Raw genomic sequence first — 21,280 nt, 5'->3', positions numbered from 1 at the left:
TCGCAGAACTTTAAACAATACAATATCAACAAGCTTAAACACATAATATATGGTGGTCCTATTTGTATTTCTTTTTTTTTCTGTCTGCAGGCTCGAAAGCTGCCCCTGTTGGGATCGGCAGTAAAGCTGGTGGTATTGGTAGTACTGCAGCTGGACAGGCACCTGCTGAGGGCGAAAACGTTCTGACCAAAATTCTGCAAGGAGGTGCAGCGGAGCAGGCGGGAAAACTGGGAGACGGTACAGCCGCTGATGAATATATTATGATGCTTTTTAGTTTTTCTCTACGTGTGATGTGTGATTGCACAACAGTGATGCAGTGATGTGTTGATTTTTTTTTTAATGTTGTCTTACTGATTTTCACAGCTTTGTCTGGCCTTGGGAAGAAATTCACTTCATTCTTTTGAATTGATGAGGCGAGGGTGAGTGAAAATCCACTTCTTCCATAAAACGCGACATATGGATTTATTTTAGGATGTGAGTCAGCAGATGGCAACCCACTTGTTAACTAAACGTCATTAATAATTGTGATTTACATGTTTTATCATTTTAATGTCATGTGTAGCAAATGCACTAAACTCTGTCGTTATTCAATTCTCGTTAAATAAAATATGTATTTCTCCTTAGGGTCTGCATAGTCACAACAATACAAAATGAGAGGCTTTGTACCAGAAAAACTTATGAAACAACATTTATTACATTTTACCATCACGGAGGACATTGAGCGAGAGAATGGGATGCTACAATCATCTGTAAGTGTCTTGTTTTTGCTCTTCTTTGTCTCTGGAGATGAATACGTTGTCACCTGCTCGATCAAGCATTGAGTCATTGTCAAGAACTATGATCCGCTTTGGGTAACACTTGCATCACAAAAACAAATGCGACCGCGAAGTACATTATTGAGCACTTGGGTTCTTTGATGACTGCAAAGAAGTTGTGGAAACTTGCAAGAGCCAAATTCATATCAAAACTGAGCATTATTTTGATACAGTTCTTGCTTGAAATCTCATCGTTTGGACAGGTGTACCTAATGTTGTGGCTGGTGAGTGGAGTTCAGCATAGTCTGCAACAAGCAGACGACTCAAGCTATAAGTGATGACTCACAAAATACTTTGTACATTGGAACTGATATAGGGTGCCTTTACTTTACCTCAAATTACCAAACAGTTAGAATCAAAGGAGACCTTTGTAAGCACTGAATTCCCCAGACATGCAAGTGATTGAAGTGCTGCCGAGTGGGGAGGGGGGACCTGAAAATCAAGTGGATGCCTTAAAAGGAAGGTAAGTTAAAGCCATGAAAAGTAAAGTGGCTCATAGCCAGGCCTCTGCCAAGGAGGTCATTTTCAGTTTTGAGTGTTCCTGTGTTTGTAGGATTATGCAAAAAAATATATATATATATCTATATTATTATTATAGACCCTGTAAAGCAATTCAGAGATTATACATGTTGGAAAGTAATTGCTGAAAACATCAAAAGACTGAAAACTATGTAGGACAGTGGACCCTGCGTACCCGCAAAGGGAGGTTTATTCTTTATTTTGATTCATAGACGTATTTATTTGAAAGGCAACATATATATGTTTACCGGTATGTTTTATTTGAATAACAATTCAGAAATTCAAATTTAGAAAACAAAATAAAGAGATTTTTATTTAATTATCCATTGTGTTATGTTGTACTTTTCAAGAATCCGAAAAAGGTTACTTTGATGTAAAAATATATATTGTGGAAATTCAGAAAGAGTGACACGTGATCATTAAAGGACTGGCTAATTAGTTGACTTTTTGTTTTGCTCGTATTAATAGCACAGGTTCTCTTTAACGGTGAAAGCTGATTTTAGCTAGCAGGCTAGCTATAGTGTTTTGTTAAATGACTCAAAAAATATTTTCTCTAGAACTATGTTAATACATTGACACGCTTTATCCTCCTCAACCACTTGATTTTTTTTTTTTTTTTTTTGGTAATGAAATTAAAAAACAATTAAACCCTGTGTGGTACTGGCGCAGCCCCCAAACAGTACATTTTTGTCATCATTCTGCCACCCGGAAGTATCCCGCTGCCTATTGTTTGCAAACACTATGAAATATTTTTATTGATTTTTGTTGTTTTGTTGCTTCACGGTTTGATGAGTATTTTCAGTTCATTGCGGTCTTCAACTTTCTAATGCAAAACCAAGAGGTCGGGGGCTGAGTGCTAAGACTCCACACACTTCCAATAATCTGGGCCAGGCAAACAGGGTTAAAATTAGCCCGAGAAAGCTAATTGTGGCTTGGATTTAATGTCACACGCACACAAAGGTGCGCTGGAACAAGAGCACATGCGGGCTCACAGATTCATGACTCACGATTAGCAGTCCTCATTACATGCTGCAATTAACTAATGGACTAATTCTGCTCAATGGCGCAAAGTCACAGAGGAGGGAATAAAGTGAATTAGAATTCATTTGATTTCAGCCTCTGTCCAAGCACCTGCTGGGACTCTCACGGGGTGCAGTTGATAGGTCCCTTCATTCAGCTGCCACAAACACTGCGCTGACTAGTCCGTCAATTTGAGTCCGTGGCCAGTCTGTGGATTCATCAGGAGAATGTGATGATAAATTCCGACTCGGTGGCTCTTTGAGGCCAAGCAGCTCTTCGTCCCAGTGGATTACCTCTGACACCATCAGGCCGACGATTGAGATGCGATTTAAACTCATTGATTGGTTTCATTCGCATTGATTCGGTCCATGTCAGGTGATCTAAAAGCACCGGCCCCCTGAGGGTAGCCTTTACATAAGCCCCTCCTTTGGTTTGTCATCTTCGTGTGGTCAATTTGATCCAGTGTGGACATACTCATCTTCACCATATATCTGTCTTCATTCCAGGAGGACAGTAATGAGCATGAGGCAGAGGAGAGATCGGAAAGGAGGACTCGTATTCTGCTTCTTCTCGATAGAAAGCCTTGGTGGATAGAAAAAAAAAGTTCAAGGCCCACTGATGGAGAAAAGCCTCAGTGCGCCCTCTACTGGATACTCTTCATGTCTGAGGATTACACGTCCAGCAAGGATATTTGATTCCACATCGATGCTGATTCTTCAAGCACATCATAGGTTTTTCTGGTACCAAAGAATCATATCACTCACAGACGACTCCACTAACAAACCCGAGTGCTCGGTTTATCCGATCTCTACATTCCAGTATGGGAACGTAACCCGGTCTTTGAATGTGTTCTTACTTCTCCTGATTTTTTTTTTCAGTGTCTCTATACAGAATGCATTGCGTAAATGTGTACATGCACGCACAAATATATGAAAAAAAAGAAGAAAAAAAACAACATCTGTAGTTTTCCATCAGCCGCTAGTCATGAGATGTAAATTTTCCTGTTTGTTTTATTAGGGAAAGAAATTACTGCCAGTGTGCCCATAAGTGTGAGAATCACACAGACGAGAGGACCAAATGAAAGTGTGGCAGTGGCTCTATATCTTGCCATCACAAAGCCATTGTTATTGTCTGCGTGGAGCGTTCATGTCTCATCGTTTAGTTCCTTTTCGATTTGCCTCATATTCACTGATTTGGACGGGCCTTATTCTTAACTTTTTTTTTTTAACTTGTATACCTCTTTTTTGTTTTTCCAAATGTCCACATCACGACACATTTCTTTTTACGCAGCTGTATACTACTGTATGTATATAATCTTTCAAGATGTCATGATGTAAATCTATCATTTGTGTATTTATGGAACAACATTTTTACCTTATTTTATTTGGTACAACTTTATATTTGAAGCGTTTTATTTTGTCAACTGTGTGTTTTCTCGCAGCCAATAATTCGCTCGGTGACTTAAAAAAAAGAAAGAAAAAAAAAGAAGCAATAGCATGCAGATTACGGTATATAGCACAATGGTATCAATGTTGTGTACGTTAGCGATGGGGAATTATCCAACGCTCCTTGTTTTGTATAGTTTGTCGAACGGTTTACAACCATCGTACCCGATGTCCAGATGTGCATGCGTATTAGGTGCAGATGCATAAGCGCATGCAGAGTGGTAGGAACACATACAGACGCACAGATTTGCCATCCCAGAGTTCCTTTCCGCTCTATTGTTATCAAAGTCATCGACGACCTCTCGAACAAGCTGGGCCCACTGCCTTTTACTACCCGCCCGCGCACACACGAAGTGTAGATGAGCAATTCAAATGTTCTATGCAAAGACTCATTTTGAACCCGGTAGTGACGTTCATCGCAGCAAAACGACACCACGATTACCGAGTTAAAGCGGTTGAAGATCTCCGTTATGTTTTTACTGTTTAATCAATCTGACGATTGAACTAGAGTTGTTTTGATTTGTCCGTCGCATGTTTCTTAAGCTATCACCGCCCTCCACGGGGACTTGTTGCCAAAGGGTAAAACTGTCTGCCGTCTGTTTTTGAATGTCCGCCATCATGTCGCTTTGTAGCATGGGTTTGCTTGGCTGCTTCCTTGGCTGTTTGTTAGTTCCTCGAGCGTTTTGCCTGAACCCCGGGCTTGCGGTGACCGTTTGTGCTGCTGTGAACCTCCAACACAACACATGGTCAGCACTTCATTTGTGTCAATATCATTGTGTACATATTTGGGTGTTACTGTAACCCTACGGGGGGTTGAATGGAATGCTTCTTTTCGATAAGAGTTCACCTCTGATTAAAAATCACTCAGCAGCCAAGCCTTCATAATGGCAACGGTGCATGATTAGATCTTATACGCTTAAATGCTTGGTTATTCCCGAATGACTACAACCCGGCATGATTTCACCGAACAGGCCAATGAGCAGATGATGAGGAAAAAGTTCAGCCAGTCACTCACAAATCAGGGCGTGTCTTTTTTTATGTTGAAAGCACAAGCCTGGCTGGTAGCGGTCGCTGCTCGAAGGCTAGCGGACACGTGGAAGTTATGTCACAGTGCCTCCGAGATCTGCTCGATGTGAGGCACGTACGACTCAACAGCTTTTAGCGCAGCCATCCTCATTTCTAACTGTAAATACACATTCAATGGGACTGTACAGCTTTTGTTCCGAGTACGGCTGTCATGTGCATCCCCATGCCGTATTTGCTGCCAACTTTTGTGTATAAAAAAAAAATAATAATAACATTTATGAAAAGTAACAAGGAAGATGATTATGATAATTGCTTATGCATAGTCTATGTGGCTAACTTGTACTGACTGTTTACAACAGTGGAACAAAAATGGAACAATACCGTCTATGTCGAGATTCTATCCTTAGTGTATTTTAGAACCTCCATGGCAACAAGTTGCCTTCAGTGTCCCACAGTTAGGAGGTTTCAGTGGTTATGATCTAGAATGTGATCATATTTTTGGTGGAAGAAGCTGGGAATTTTAAAAAAAAAAGAAAAGAAAACATCTGGAAAATGTCATTCACTGTTGTAAGTACAATGGGGAAAACGTCAGTCGTGTATCCATTGTGAAACCTTGTGATCTATTCAGTGTATTCCTGTAAACTGATAAAATTGATAAGTACATTTTGGTGCATCATGTCCAGTAATGTGACTCAATGAAAATATTGACCCTGCAATTTCCAAACAGAGAAAAAGAATACAAATTAAAGAGATGTCATGTTGTCTTGTACATTAGTCTCCGTGTCATCTTATTCCCTTAGCAAAGGTTTCCAGGTGTTCGGAAAACTTTGTCCGAGACAGTATGATATTTCTATATTTTTTAACCAGTCACATTGTCATCGTATTAGTTTCATTTTAAAACACAATAGTAAGTTGTACATGCTTACTCAAGTAAAATCTATTATTATTATTATTATTATAAAATTGGATCATGTAGGACAATCGCGTTCTCCTGCTATTGTTCACAAGTGCCGCTGTGAGATTCTTCCCCAAAAAAAGTGAACGGGTGCTCCTGTCGAAGTAAAATTTCCTTTCTGGTTCCCATGAGAACACAAACCACCGTGCACCTCTTTTCTGCTCCGTTTAAAGAGTCTGCAGATGTAGGCTGCCCTCATCTGGTTTCACTCCCGCTTATCACCGAGTCGGTCCTGTTGTGCCTCAGGCTCAAGCTGACATTTTGCAGTCCAAAGGTGTCTCAGGGGAACAAATGGGCCTCAGGATGGAAAATGTCACTAACACTTTGGCTCAAGTTTTTTTTTTGTTGTTGTTGTTTTTAAGTGGTGGAGGTCGTACCTAGAAGGAATTTATGCCTGCTGCTACTGCAAAAAAAAAAAAAAGAAGGATTAATAATTCTGATGTCACCTCTGTTGGTCCGATCATCTATCTGCCAGCGTGCTGAGAGCCACTAAGTCTGTCTCCTCGCTGCCCTTTAAATATCAATGCACCTCTGTGGTCCGCACCTGCTCCTCACCAACGAGCAGTCGCTTCCATTTAAGGCTCACATCACCATCATATTTCCTTTCCCCTTACTTGAAATTCAGCGTCTGAACCACTGACAATGATCGACATTGTGATTTTTACCATGTCATTATTATCGTATTTACTGTGGTCCATCAGACCCAACCACCAGAATGCTAATCGACCGTCACTTTTGTTTGTCGTTCAAGGAAATATTCCACATGAAACACGAAGCGGAAACAATCTGTTGCAGAGTCAAACTGTAGCCCTCGATGTACCAAATGAGGCATTTTCATTTTGAACACCTGCTGAAAGACCCTATAAATTGAATTCAGAGATTTGTTTCGAAAAACCCATCATACACGGTTTAAGGTGATTGCTGAAAATGTGTCAAGACTGAGAACTATGCAGTACTGAATTGTGGGGATACAGTGCAATGTTAATCTGTGTGTCACCATTTCAATTTCCCTGCAATTTTTGCGGGGGGTTGTTGCTAAATCTGTGCCAAGTGGCACACTTCAGCTCAGGCGTGAGCTAACATGCAGTTAGCTCACTCGCTACGCCTACGCTCTGAAAATGCATCTTGCCCTAGGATGGTCCACTGGTGCGGCTGCTCTCGAGCGCCTCATTGTCGTCTGTGAGTGCATGTGCATTATGCAGCAAAAGAAAGAAGAACGTGGAAGAGGCTGTGAAGTCTTGAATACGGGTGGTCCCGTGTCTGATGAAGGACAATGTACAGTACATCATTATTAACCCTTGAAGGAACAACGGTCAATATAGTGGACATCTTACCATGTTATCAGGTTATAGGGTGCATGAAACGGTTAATCACTTAAAATTAGATTTCTACGGGTACTTAGTGGAACACACAGAGGCAGTTATATAAATTTGTATGCAGTCAATAGAGTGGAAAGTCCACAAAGGTAAAAGTGTCTTGACCTTAAGTTTAATGGTAAAGAAAAATCGACTGATGTTGAGTCATTTTTCTCCAATGGCCCCACTGTAGTCTGCTGCTAATAGAAGGCCACTGAGATTTAACGGGTCGCCTGGTATAGCTTGAAAAGCTTGAAACCTCTTTGTGTTGACCACTGATATCTCGTGTGTAAAAGTGTCTTCAAAGGAGGCATGATTTACCATTAATATAAACGTTGGAATGGAATAAAGATGGTTTAGGATTGCACAGTTCAAAACACCTCTATAATGTTCCTATTAATTGATACGAGCCATCAGAGATGGATTTACGGGTGCAGCGGCGGACTTCAAAAAACCCCATTTAAAATGGCTAATGACTGTCCACGTCGCCTTTTGCCCGTCAGCTCTCTCTTGTCTTCTGGGTGCTTGTCTGAAGGGCCCCTCTCACTTGACCTGAACGTCCTTCTAAGGACAAACTGTCAACTCATAAACTGTAACCAGCATCAATCTGCAGTCATTCGTTTCCCGAAAACCACGGTGTGAATGCACCCCCGCCCCACATTATTAAGCCATCATTTCCACCAGCCATGACCTCACAGGCAGTGTGACTCATCCACAAGTGATGGGAAGTGTGACATCAATTATAAGAGAGAAGCGGCTCCTCGTCTTTTTTTGTTACTCGGTTTCGATAAGTCCTTTAAATGTACGGCCGACTGTGCAATAACTCATTTTGAACCTGACAATTTAGAACCTGATTATGGTAACGTTTTTTTTTTTTTTTAAATTAAGCCTTTATTGGGATCTCGTTGAAATACCTCCCGGAATATTTCAGTTTAATCGGGAGCCATTTCAATGAATTGAATGTCGAGTCATATCACCATTGGAGGCCAGCAGAGAGCATCAGTGATCACAGCACACGTCATTTCCCAGAACCATCAGACTGCTGGGCAAAAGATCGACTGGCTGTTGTCGTGAGTCATTTCGACGTTTTAACCAATCACATACAGTATATCATAGGTGTCAAACTCAGGTCCCGGAGGGCCGCTGTCCTGCATGTTTTCCAAGTCTCCCTGTTGCAACACACCTGATTCAAATGATCAGATCATCAGCAAGCTCTGCGGAAGCCTGATATTGAACCTGTTCATTTGAATCAGGTGTGTTGCAGCAGGGAGACTTGGAAAACATGCAGGACAGCGGCCCTCCGGGACCTGAGTTTGACACCTATGACATATATTAATCACAGTTTTTAAAAATTTTTTTAGAATGTCTCCTTGAATGATTAAGTGGTAACATCAACAGGGATCGGTAATAAGGCAAAAATGTACTTCCATCTATTTATTTTCTGTACTGCGAATATGCTCTTCAGTCACTGGCGCTAATCCCGGTGAGGCAAGGTTGTAAATTTCTACCTTTTCCTTCAATAAAACATTTGATCAACAACTTTTGTATCGTGTCGCACCCGTCCATTTGTGAACATCCGAAGAACCGTCGAGTTTTCCATTCCAGGCACCTTTCAGTAACCAGGAGGCTTTATAGCTTTCACAGAAACACACGGTGAGAAGGTAAAGAGGCTAATACTGTAATTCTGTGTGACCTTTGCCCCCTGATGTCCTGCGTAGTGATAAGATGAGTGCGCAACCTTACATTGAGCATGAATTTAACCAAGTATAACACAAAGTGTTCACGAGAGGCACTGCCTGTGTGCGTGCGCATACGTGTGTTTGCAGCTCACGACTCAGAATTGCTGATGCTTCTCCTTTGGGCCCTGTCAAGCACACTTAGCATCAGCGTTTAGGATGCAACGTGGGACAAAGTCTGTGTAATTTGGAAGGAAGAAGCAGGGAGCTACGGGGACCATTTAGTTAACACTTGTGAAGGACATGCTCAAATTTATATTTGTAATTTGTGCAATTGTGGCTTCTAATCCTGTTAATGCGGTTTTCCAGTGTACTGTTTTGCCAGGTGTGTCCAAGAGAATCAACAAATGCCTCACCAGAAATAAAGGAAGAAAAGTGTTGAGTGCCCAGTGGAGGTAACAAAGGATAATACATCTTTATGGAAGCATATGCAGATATACAGGTATGTGCATATGAAAAATGAAAAATTGTGTATGGCCATGAAGAGACAATGCACTCCATTTCCTAACTCATATGTCCGGAACTGATATTGATAATGTTATTAATTTGTGCTTTGTGTGCATTGCATGACAACAATCAATTATTGTGTGGACACAGTTTTAATCCCCTATGACATTCAATATTCTTTTTGTACTTAAGCCATGAGGCATATAAAGTGGAACAGATGTTTGAGGACCATGCATGGTTGGACGGCAGTGGAGCAAAAAATGAGTGACCGGTGTAGAGTACTCCATTACATTTAGTTTAGTCTTTCAAGCGGAGTATCCTTGAAAATCCCTCCTCCTTCAATGGGATTAGCAGCCTCCATGCTTTAGTAGTATGACATGAGCCATCTTTAATTTAAACGGCATTTGTGGGCGGCGCATAGTAGACTGCACATCATGAGAACAAGTGCTGCCTGTGAGACCAAATTCAGGGCGAATGATTAAATTCTTATTTTCTTTCGCTTTTCGCGAATTGGTGCCGTACCATAATACTAAAGTGATCTTGTTGAATCAAACCCCAAAGATGTCGGAGTACGTAAGCACACACATACACACTCTCACACACCTCCCTCCTCGCGCTTGCAGCTGCCACTTGCGGTAGTGACGATGATGATGCTGGCGTGCAGAGGAGAACCAATGACAGCGCAGGATGCTGAGGGAGGCTGCTCGGCTGAATGGAGGCGACGTGATGCCGTTCGTATAGCAGCACAAGAGAGGAATTGACATCGAGGGAGGTGAGTGTCTTTCTGCACGTTAATCGCAAGCCGTTTATCTCGAAATCGCTCGCACGGTCCGTCAAGTGTTCTCTTTTTTCCATCCCCTCGATTGCGTTTGCGAGCCGCTTAAAGGGACCCTTACTCGTTCCCGGCCGGTCATTGATCACTAGACAGGGGACGATTTGCGTCCTACCGCCGTCTGCAAACAACGCAGTCAGCGAATAAAATAAGGCTTTTATTTGGCGCCTCTCTGGTGTCACAGTGGTGCGTTCAGGGGCTCGAGGCGCACCACGCCGGGGCCATCAAACATGGAGGCCCAATGAGCTGTCAGTAGGTCTGTGCTCCTTATGCAGTATCACATCTAATTCAAATATTTGAACCAGTGTGTCACGAGTCAACGCTTCAGTGCGGGATTTTTAACATGAAGACATTTGTAACTGTTCAATTCAGTCCTTTTGACCCCGGTATTGAAAGAATGACAATCATCCTCTCTGAATGGGATACATTTGGGGCGTTGAGGCTCAGTAGTAGAATACATGATGAGGAGGCTGCATGTTGCGGCACACTCCAAGGGATTGGTGCTGCTTCTCGGGTGAAATGACTCTTATCAACCCATATTGAGGGCTATTTTTAGAAAAATGTCCTTCTTTGTCTGCCTGAGACTCTGAAGCTCTGACCTCAAAAGGAGAGCGCCATCGTCTCCTTTCGACCACTTGTCTCCCCTCCCTCCTCCCTGTTTCATCCGAACACAATGGATGGGGCCCACCTTTCCCCAAAAAGTCCCAGACATTCAGCGGCGAAATCTTTGTGGCATGTCATCTGTGTCCTCTCCACTCCAATGCTCAATAAATTGCCAGTGATGATTCCTCCTGTGGCCCACACTTGACTCTTCGAGAGGTGTTCTGATCTATCACTGAATCGTTATTCAACCACGAGGATGATGCCACTGAGATGAAAAATCTCCTTTTCAAGAGAAACTTGAATCATATGATGTTCGTTATGCCTGTGCAATGCTGGTATGTACTGTATAATGTTGGAGTGTAGCTCAAAATAGAAGCAAAAAGTCCAAACACTCAAATCCACATTGGAAAAAGCCTGTATGCACCTGCCAAGACACTTCATGAAGCCATCCTACACAATAAAATGTTAGAGCTGTATATATCAAAAACTGACTTTACTCTATATATATACTTTATATATATATTGTTTTGTGTTTTTTGTTATTGTAAAGTGTCCTTGGGTGTCTTGAAAGGCGCTTATAAATAAAATGTATTATTATTATTATTATTATTATTATATATATATATATAATTGAATGACACGAGGAGCCAAAAAAATTATTCACACAGTACAAATCAATACTTTATATATTTTTTCCATAAAGGCGTTTTTCTTGTTGTTGTTTTTTGGGATACAGGGCCTTCATGGTGTGTTTAGATAATTCCAAAGGAAAAGCAAAAATGTAATTTTTTTTGTGAATTTAGTAAATTATTTTTTAAATTTCTAGTATCAGGTCGAAGCATTTCTTTTCTTTTGCGTATTTTAGGTTAGTATATAATTAAGAAGCAAATTAGAATTTTTTTTTGTTTTTTTTTGTATTTGAGGGGACGTGGCATCATTTAATTGCAAAGCCAGGCAACTCCACAAAAATAATTTAGTTAAAAAAACTAAACAAACAAGTCCAAAATTCTCATCATCCCTCGAACGGTTTGACGCGACTATCAGTTTAAGCTCACTTTCAAGCGCAATGGACGCGATAGTTTAAAAAAAAAAAGGGGGGTTCTTATTGAACCAAAAAACAGAGCATTAGATTTATGAAAACTTTCATTGTAAATATAAAGTGCATGATACGGACACACTTGGTTGCAAGACTGATGGTCTGTGGAAATGAGAAGAGTGAGGATCGTGCACATTTCCTTTCAAGCAATATAATGTACGTTTTCTTGATGCGTTGGCCAAAATAAATGACTGATTCTTCTAGAATTCGGTGACCAATTATTTGTGTCTTGAAGTGATTGGGGCATACTGGAGTGCATTGCTAAATTTCTTTTGATTTTCAGCCATTTAATGATCTGAAGATGAACACATCACCTGTGGAAATTTGCATGGCATCTCTGGCCAACACTGAAATTGGAGTTCGGAACATTCAGAAAGAAACACTCGCATAGAATGATGCAACAATACCATTTCATTGATAAAATTTCATTTTCCCCACAGTCGAGCGAAGGCATTTAGGGAGCAGACAATGAAGTGACATTCATTGGCCTGTTAAACAATTTATTTCAATGACACTTAAAGACGACGCACATTATGAGCCTCACTTTTTTCTGGCAAAGCATTTGTAGTTCATTCAAGGTGGGGACGGTTTTGCCCGCACTGCCAATTTGTCTCGAGCTGTTGAAAGCTGACCAGTGAAGATAAGAGCAGCTTGTTGTACAGGCTCCACTGTGTTAAATTGGAATTTAATTTACCGTGGCGTCTCAGTGGGACTCCGGCGAATGCACAGAAAAATGTTTTGTTTATTTTTTTGACAGATGATTTTTGGACTTTTCAACTTCAATGTGCTAACTCACTTTTGGAGAGAAGAGTAGTGTCCTCTCTGACCTTTTCTTCTCAGAAATGACCTTGCGAATGTCTTCAACAATGGAGACCTGATGCTATCTGATCAATCCACCAAAAATCCAACAACAACGCATGGAAAATGTCAAATTAATACTCTTTCAATGACACGCCTTTTCCTCTCTGTCACCTTTGGTAAACGACGGCCAGCGACTGAGGTGCTTAATCTCTGGTAGCCCAGACGTCATCACCATGGCAACTGGTCGGAATAGCAAGTGCCGCCGGAGAGAAAGTACCGTAGCTCTGTTGGATGCTCGAGTTTCTCACAAATAGTCCAGTATTGATCACCACAAGGTGAAGCTTTAGTGATAGATATGTATATATTTTTTTTTCCAAGGACCAATGCCGATTATTAATAGTCAAGGATTCCATTAATTGCTTACGTGAAATCATCAAAAGTTTGACGTATGCAAACTCCCAACATTTGTTCAAATGCCTTTAAGCACATGTTTATTAACCAGATTTTCAGCTTTGCGACATGTTTATGTTTTTTCACATAAAAATCGACATCCATGTTTCAAAATGCTAACAAAAAGTCCAGAGAGCTCGCTGGCTAAGCAGCATTCCTTATTAACTCATTCAGTACCAGCCAATTCTGGACCAAGTCTGAAAAGACGTTTAAAAACGTCTTTGGGAGTGAATGAGTTAAGTCAAATTAAAACGTCAACAAATAAATAGCTCCAGGTCCAGGTTTTCAGGTGTGTCTATTCAATAGCCTGACAGCAGTCGGCAGGAACGAGCGGCGGTACCTCTCCTTCTTGCAGCGCGGGTGTATCAGTCTCTGGCTGAAGGACCAGCCCAGTGCTGGCAGGGTGGCCTGAAGGGATTTAACACAGGCAAACCTCGGAAAGAACATTTCGTTTTTCTTTGAGGTTGTCATTTTAAATTTGTGTGTCATTCACCTGACAAATCCAAAGTGTTTGTCCTCCTCCAGGCGCCTCCCCGTTGCTCCTTCCGACTTTGACCAGCTCCACCTCCCCAAGGCCGTAAATCAAGTCACCCATGTGCGGTTCAGCGCACCTGTGCAGTATCATCGCAGCGCGCCCCCGTTAAGGACCCCCCTGGTGGCCGTGCGGCCGACTCACGGGACATGTACGGCAGTGCCAGAGCTGTAGGTCACTTAGAGAGCAGCCCCGCACGCTCCCCGCGCCTGCCTCGGTCCCCCAGATTGGGCCATCGGAGGGCCAACAGCGGGGGCGGGAGCGGCGCGGGGGGCAAGACGCTCTCCATGGAGAACATCCAGTCTCTCAACGCTGCCTACGCCACTTCAGGCCCCATGTACCTGAGCGACCACGAGGGCGTGGGCTCCACGGCCACGTACCCCAAAGGCACCACCACTCTGGGTCGGGCCACCAACCGGGCCATGTACGGGGGCCGCGTCACAGCCATGGGCAGTAGTCCCAACATCGCTTCGGTGGGACTGCCCCATGCTGACCTTCTGTCTTACAGTGACCTGGGCTCCATCTCCATGCTGCACGCCCACCACCACCACCACCATCAGGGGGTGCCCTCCGCCCTGCTCAGGCAGGCGGTGCGGAGCAGTGGGGGGGAACTGCTGGAGATGCAGGCCCAGTTCAGAGATATGCAGAGGGAAAACGAGATGCTGCGCAGGGAGCTGGACCTGAAGGACAGCAAGCTGGGCTCGTCCACGAACAGCATCAAGAGCTTCTGGAGCCCGGAGCTGAAGAAGGAGCGCATCATGAGGAAGGAGGAGGCGGCGCGCACGTCTATCCTGAAGGAGCAGATGAGAGTCACTCATGAGGAGAACCAGGTGAGACCCGTCCTTCCGCCTTCTGTCATTTCCTACAGGGAGAACTCTGTGATGGTCTCTTGTCCATCAACTTTTGCAGTGCGGTATTTTTCTCCCACTCTTTTACGTGGTAGACCACTTTTATGTTTCGGAGACCTTTCTGGAAAGAGTTACTGCACTTCAATGTGTGAAAATTTGACACTCTCACTTGAACAGAGCTGCACGGTATGCACCGCCCATATTTGTGGTATTTTATGATTTAAAAAAACAAAACAAAAATCAAACCTCAATACAAGAAATGTCTCTTTGTAGTACATTGGCCCTTATCGCAAGGGAACATTCGAGACCCGTCCACAATAGGTCAAAATCGAGAGTATAAAGTTTCGTATATTATTTTCAGTTTCCATCCCCCAAAAGTCAGTTAGGTTTTTTCTTTTTTTTTCTTTTTTTCATAATAAGGGAAATAACACTCTTTCATAGTGTACTTTATAAAAGCATAACAAAATAGTTTATGCATGATTAAAGATTAATTCATTGTAGCTCCTTCTGGTGCATGCGACTCGGCCAACACGGCGCAATCATCCAGACACAAATAGATAACAGTTCCACAACTACTTTTATTGACTCAGTACGCTGCTGTAATATTAAGCGTTTTTCACAGACGATAAAGTATATATGCTTGTGGCAGTGAGTATTGTTATGTTTTCTCTCTACATGTGTTGCTGCGCCAGTCGTGTTCAGACATCACTTTTTATAATAAAGCCAGACTGATGCTCTTCGTTAAAACCCGTGTATGGCATTGTGTGAGCATTAAACTACCGGAGTGTGTTTAAGGCAAAGTTATGTTGTTGTTTTAAATACACGATATGTGATTTTCTTGGTTTTATGTCAGCAAAGTTCAACTGGGAGGGGTATTAATTAAACATTTTGATGCCTTTTTTTGAAGCACTCTTATCTCCAATTTTTACTCACAAGTAAAAGCAAAAAAACCCCAAAAAGCCTGTAAAATGTTGGCCTGTATCTAAAAAAAAAAAAGAAAAAAAGTTACTAAATCTGGTCGCTCATAACTGAAGGCACCACAACATTCCCCCCGTGCCTGTTCTCACTCTCCCACTTAAATTTGCCCAAAATAAGAGGTGGGGAGTGCTTGCTTGTTTGTCTCTGCAGTTGGGGTTCAGTGACTCATAAAATAAAAGAGAATTATTCAATATAACTTACACATAATTGCATCTAATGAAAGTCAGCAGCAGTAATCACAAGCCTTCCAGCAACTCCTTCGACACAAACAGCATCCATCAATCTTCACAAACGTGGTCTCTCTGCTCTGGAGGAACAACAAATATTAAACAGCCAAATATGGTGGCCTACTGTGTTACAACGACGGGGCGTCATCTGCTTTCTGTTAATTACGCTGCATCTCTTCCAGCAGACTTTAGTGCTGCCCTTCATGTTGCTGCACAATGTAGGACAACTCTAAAGTCGGACAGGTGTTTACTGAATAGCATTCACCACGAGAATATTCATCAAAGTCCGCGTAGGGTCCTTCGTTGGCTATCCTGAGTGCGGGGGTGTCGACATGGCCCAGTTAAATCAACTTGTGACAAGAGTGGGCACCTCGCTCAGAGACAGACGACAGAAAAAAGAGCTTCCCGCCTTTTAATTCCTCTGATCATCTGTCCGCCTCCGTTGCAAAAAGTTGATCTTTTACTAAATGCATCAAATCCCCAAAAGCGCAGATGTCTTTTATTTGGTGATAGCCTCGTATACTCGTTTCTAAAATAAGTAAAGTCATTCCAGACTGAACATAATCTAGGGTCCAATTTCCACTCCGCCTTGAGTCATGCTCATTTCGTAGCTTGTCATCTTCATCTCATTATGCAAATTGCTAATAAAAAAAAAAACTTAGCCAGAAGAAGTGGAGTGGCATATGCGCTCGCTTGGCGTTTTGCTTGTTGGGATACTCGAGTGTATCCAGACTCTGGCACGATGCAGCTCCATTTTCAAGCCTAGTAAAAGGTGTTATCTTTATTGTTCTCATCCATGTTACGATCAGCCAAAGCAGCACCACTCTTTCTTTTAGTGTTAAAGCCCGATTACGTGGACCTCACATTCGATTTCAAACCGAAACGTCTGTTGCTTCTGCATCTGTGGCTTCCCTGGAGTTTAAAGAGACGGCGCGTTAGTGTGGAGCTTTCGTTCTCGCTCACACTTTGATGGTTGCACCTTGGTTATCTCGAACGCTGCACTCAATTATGTTCACAGGCAGATGTGGCGGAGTGCCATAATTGCTCTTTTCTATCTTGATTTCTGGGTTCCTAAAATGCGCACGCTGGGCCAGACATTGTCTGAAGAGTGATTGTGTAGTTAAATGGCCAAGACTATTGTGGAAGAGTCTTGAGCCACCCTTGAATTCAATGTTTTGCTCATGCCTTAATGCCCATATACTGTAGGATTATACAATCATTAAGAATTGTGTATGTTTTATGTTCACCTATGGTGTGGTGCAGGCATGGGCAACTTAAATGCTGGAGGGTGCCCAAATTGATTATCAGTGTGACTGGGGGGGCCACATTGGACCATGCACTTCCTAACCTGATGCATGACAAAAATGCAATTTTAAATACGAACAAAATACATGCATATGTGCAAAATGCAGGCGTTTAATATAGCTGATTTTTGATGATACGTTTCTCAATGCATGTATAAAAGATCGACTCTCCTAACCCAACAACATAGGCTTTGAAGTCATCCACATTAAATTTTCAGAAATCAATTTGCACAACTCACTCCAAATTTGAATATTATTGAGGAACTATGTTTGTCCCGAATGTCATTTCAAATCTGCAAAAAATGTTCGGCCTACTTGCAGTTTAAGACCCAGTGTAAGCACATCCAAGTCATGTCTGCCATCTAGTGGTGAATGGTGATATTACAACTTAAAACTACAGTTGAGCCTTGGGAGTTTGGCTCCTTTGGATATTCCGATTTTTTTTTCCTTTTTCTTTCAATATTTTTTCATATTTGGTATTTTACCATTTGCCACGGAATCTGTTTTTCATGGAAAACAGATTGAATGTTGATCTGCGTTTTTCAAAAGAAAAAAAAGAAGCCAGTTGTCCATCCCTGGTGTCGTGGCTCATTCGCTTGACTTCCGCGCAAGTAGCTTGAGTTCAGTTCTCGCTAACTGCCAGTTAGAACATGAGTGAACGATTTTCGTTTTTTCTTTCACGTGAGTGAATTTCACATCTTCTCCTCTATAAGAAAACTCACAAAATTACAGAAATTGTCGACATCCCCCATGCTTTTATTGCTCCCATAAATGCAGTTTTAAATAATACAGAATTAGAGAATAGAATGCGGTGGAAAAACTACCGGTATGTCAAGGCGCAATTTAATAAAATGGAACCCTAATTAATTTAGTGACTAACACATTCCAGTTTGCTGATTTGCTATGTCAAAATGATTCCTCCGGAGAAGGTGATGAAGTCAAGAAAGCAAGCGGCGCTTGATATCTCTCAGTATAGTTTGCATTATAGCAACTCTCAGAGCAGGTGCCTCGAGGGCTCTGTAAGCTTTAGCAAATAATGCGCATCATTCATCTGCTTAATAAGGTGAGGGAATAAGGGCCTGTGTTTACCACGTCCAAACAGCGCTATTGTGTGAGAGTCGTCGAGGCGGTTCCAACAACATACGACTGTTTGACTTCAGCACAATTTCCAGAGCTGTCGAAGCTGGTCAGAACCTGCTGGTGGCAAAGATACGAGCTGGAGCCAGTTACGTCTGACTGAGTCACGACCGGCAGTGACGCTCAACACGCCCGGGCCCTTTTCAGCACAAGCCCCAAAATGGAGGCTGAGCTACATACATCACAACACAACACAACGCATCTTCGTAAGCGTGTGTGTCTTATGCTTGCACACGTCTTCTTTTGGCTGAATAATTAACAGACGATGTACAGTATATGAGGAACAAGCTCACCCTAACTCATATTATTTTAATCAGAATTTGCTTCGTCCATAAGTACAGGGAAGAAGGAATCATAATTGTGCTCAATGCAGCACTGGTTTTAAAACGGGTGTTCAGAACATTTAGACAGAGATTCTCTTACTGCCTTTAAAAAAACAAATAATGAACAATAAACGGCAGCCCAGTGATCCAGTGGTTAGCGCAGCGACCTCACAATGCAGAGGTTCTGGGTTCAATTCCAGCTCTGGCCTCTCTGTGTGGAGTTTGCATGTTCTCCCCGGGCCTGCGTGGGTTTTCTCCGGGTATTCCGGTTTCCTCCCACATTCCAAAAACTTGCATGCCAGGCTGATTGAACACTCTAAATTGTCCCTCGGTGTGAGTGTGAGCGCGGATGGTTGTTCGTCTCTGTGTGCCCTACGATTGGTTGGCAACCGGTTCAGGGTGTCCCCCGCCTACGGCCCGAAGACAGCTGGGATAGGCTCCAGCAACGCCGCGACCCTTATGAAGACAAAGCGGATTGGAAAATGAATGAATGACTGAAAAATTAATCATTTGCTTGAGTCACTGATGGTGTCGTGGTAAAATCGTCTGATTTTGGTAGAAACAGATTAGCTGTCTCTATTGTGCCCTGAGGCTGACGGCGACCAGCCCTGGGTGTAGTCAGCCATTGGTTCATCAGCAGGAATAGGCGCCGGCTCCCTGGGACCCTGATCAGGATATGTGTGTTGAAAAATTGATGGATAATAACAAATTGGGTAGTACCAGTACGTAGGGTGGAAGAATAATTAAATTGCGATTTGTTTTTCTCTCAACGTTGCGATTGTGATTTAAAATGTCATTCTCTTTTCAACGTCCTCTCTTTCCATGAAAATAAATGTCTTCTGAATTTGGCACACCAACTTTCACACCAAGCGTATAAAAGCAGGCTTCTACTGTCAATGAAATCCGACTTCAATGCTGTGGAAAGATGGATGCTACGTCATGCAGCAGCTTTCTTGTGCTTACACTCAGCTACTGTACATGTTTGAGCTGTGAAAATTACACAGTAGATCTGCTTAACGTCTCTGCTGGCTGGAATAACACTGGGTCATCGTGGGGCTTTTCCACGTTTTAACAACGAGGCACTCTAAAGCGGTCAAAACAGCTCGAAGCCCCAGTCTACACACTGGCAGTCACGTCATGTTTTTGCAGCAATTATCTTGATACATGTATAACGTAGAAAAACACAAATCTCAAAATTCATTTTATGTGGTCTCTAATATAATCCGGTCGCTTTGTCAGGTCCTCATGCAAAATTTGTCTTTATTTGTGTATAGAAATGTAAATGCTATCTAAAGGAGACCCAATGCGGTGTGTAGGTGGAATGAACGCGATCAGAAGGGCATTAGTGAATGCGGTGGCATTAAAAAATGGGGGGCATCTCACTTTTCCGATCTAACGCACGGGCATAGCAAAGGATAAGTGTTTTTCTCGTGGGCACGGTGACCACGACAATAACAGATGAGATTTGACTGACTCACAGGAAGTGGTACGCTCCTGCTATTGATGGTTGAGTCACAGTCTTTTTCAGTCTTCGTGCAATTATGCAAATGCACTCATTGACTGCACTAAGCACTTTAGCTCCAAGACGGAAGGCTATTGATCAGGGCAGAACATGAGAGAAAGAGGAAGCTGTGATACTAGACGGACACGCTGAGAGGAGATGCACCACTCTTTTGACGTTATTGATTGACCAATCAAAATAGAAATCTATATTTTTATTGTGAGTCATTGCATTGTGTCATTATCATGGTGGGACGTGAACTGTTATTCTCCATTTTAACTTGCTGAAATGGCTACGATGTCTGTGACAAAAGACTTGAATGCAAAATGGCACGAAATGGTGGCTATGAGCGGTGGATGGATTCTAGTAATGACTCACACTTGGAGTGTGACTAACATCGCGGTACATGGCAGCAGCCTCTCAGCGGGAACTTTTACAGATGATGCCAGAAGAAAAACGCTGCCGTCTAGTGGTCGGAAATACACACAGCAAGAACATTAAATACACTGCTTGCTGACAGAGATCGTGGGATAATTCTTATGATTATACCGGTGTTGTGTTGGTGCGAATACAATACAAAATTTGTGTAAAACTGTTCTGCATCATACTGATTTCTAATGTTTTGATCCGGCCAGGTAGCTGAAAATGCTGACTAAATATCAGGAAAACCCCTCCGTATCATCCAGTTCAATTATATAACACAACAGTGATTCCGGAAGCAAAGGTGTTTTTTGCTATCTTTGCCAAAGGGCCGCCCTTGAACAGATCCTGCCTTAGACGGTTATGTTCTCCATAATTATTATCGAGTGTATTTTGTGAAATGTTGAAAATTAAAGCCACAACTACAAATCATAACCTGCCGTGAGCTGTCAAACGGGAGATTGGGAACTGCTAAATACACCTGACAGACTCCACGGAAACGATAAGGCTTGCGTATCTAAATAGAAGAGCTGATGAGGGCAAATACTGAAGATGAGCATTTGACTTTACAGCAACGTTAACTTGGACTGAGCTGACGAGGACAGAAATGACAGGAAGATGACACGCACACACGATGAAATACATTTCTGTCCAAAGCGCCATTCCAAACTCCAGTCGGTGACAGTGACGCCTCATCTCATCATTTAGTAGGATCTTTACTTACTCACCTGTAAGCTTATGTTGAATTATTAATTATTTTCATTTTATATTTGAGCATTATATTCTTTTGTGTTACAGTTACCTAGGTTATATTCCGTTGAATAATTGCTTAAACAAGTTTATGTTGATATTATCTGATTGGTTAAGGAAACCAGGAAGTGTTTTGTGTTTCCGGGAAGGAGACGTTCTC

The 21,280-nt window shown here is 42.3% G+C and overlaps 2 protein-coding genes across 10 annotated transcripts in view; both read left to right on the top strand.

Annotated features, from left to right (window-relative positions):
• The window catches only part of bsnb (bassoon (presynaptic cytomatrix protein) b), a 53,997-nt gene extending 48,403 nt beyond the window's left edge, over positions 1-5,594 (top strand). Inside the window, exons 9-12 of the mRNA XM_086117408.1 lie at positions 91-237; positions 364-419; positions 625-749; positions 2,861-5,594. Coding sequence (XP_085973534.1) covers positions 91-237; positions 364-404 — 188 coding nt within the window. The 3' untranslated portion in view covers positions 405-419; positions 625-749; positions 2,861-5,594. The remainder of the gene's footprint in view (positions 1-90; positions 238-363; positions 420-624; positions 750-2,860) is intronic.
• Positions 5,595-9,989: 4,395 nt separating this feature from the next.
• erc2 (ELKS/RAB6-interacting/CAST family member 2) overlaps positions 9,990-21,280 on the top strand; it is a 34,539-nt gene continuing 23,248 nt past the window's right edge. For 8 of the 9 annotated variants that reach the window (XM_086117693.1, XM_086117692.1, XM_086117695.1 and 5 more), the window contains exons 1-2: positions 9,990-10,090; positions 13,626-14,462. In XM_086117693.1, the coding sequence (XP_085973819.1) occupies positions 13,782-14,462 (681 nt within the window). In that variant the 5' untranslated portion in view covers positions 9,990-10,090; positions 13,626-13,781. The remainder of the gene's footprint in view (positions 10,091-13,625; positions 14,463-21,280) is intronic. The other variant, XM_086117697.1, reaches the window with a different exon arrangement.

The sequence above is a fragment of the Hippocampus guttulatus genome, chromosome 8 (genome assembly GCF_054856545.1).
Source record: "Hippocampus guttulatus isolate MCC_2025c chromosome 8, RoL_Hgut_1.0, whole genome shotgun sequence".
Lineage (NCBI taxonomy): Eukaryota > Metazoa > Chordata > Actinopteri > Syngnathiformes > Syngnathidae > Hippocampus > Hippocampus guttulatus.
This window is presented reverse-complemented; position numbering and strand designations above follow the sequence as displayed.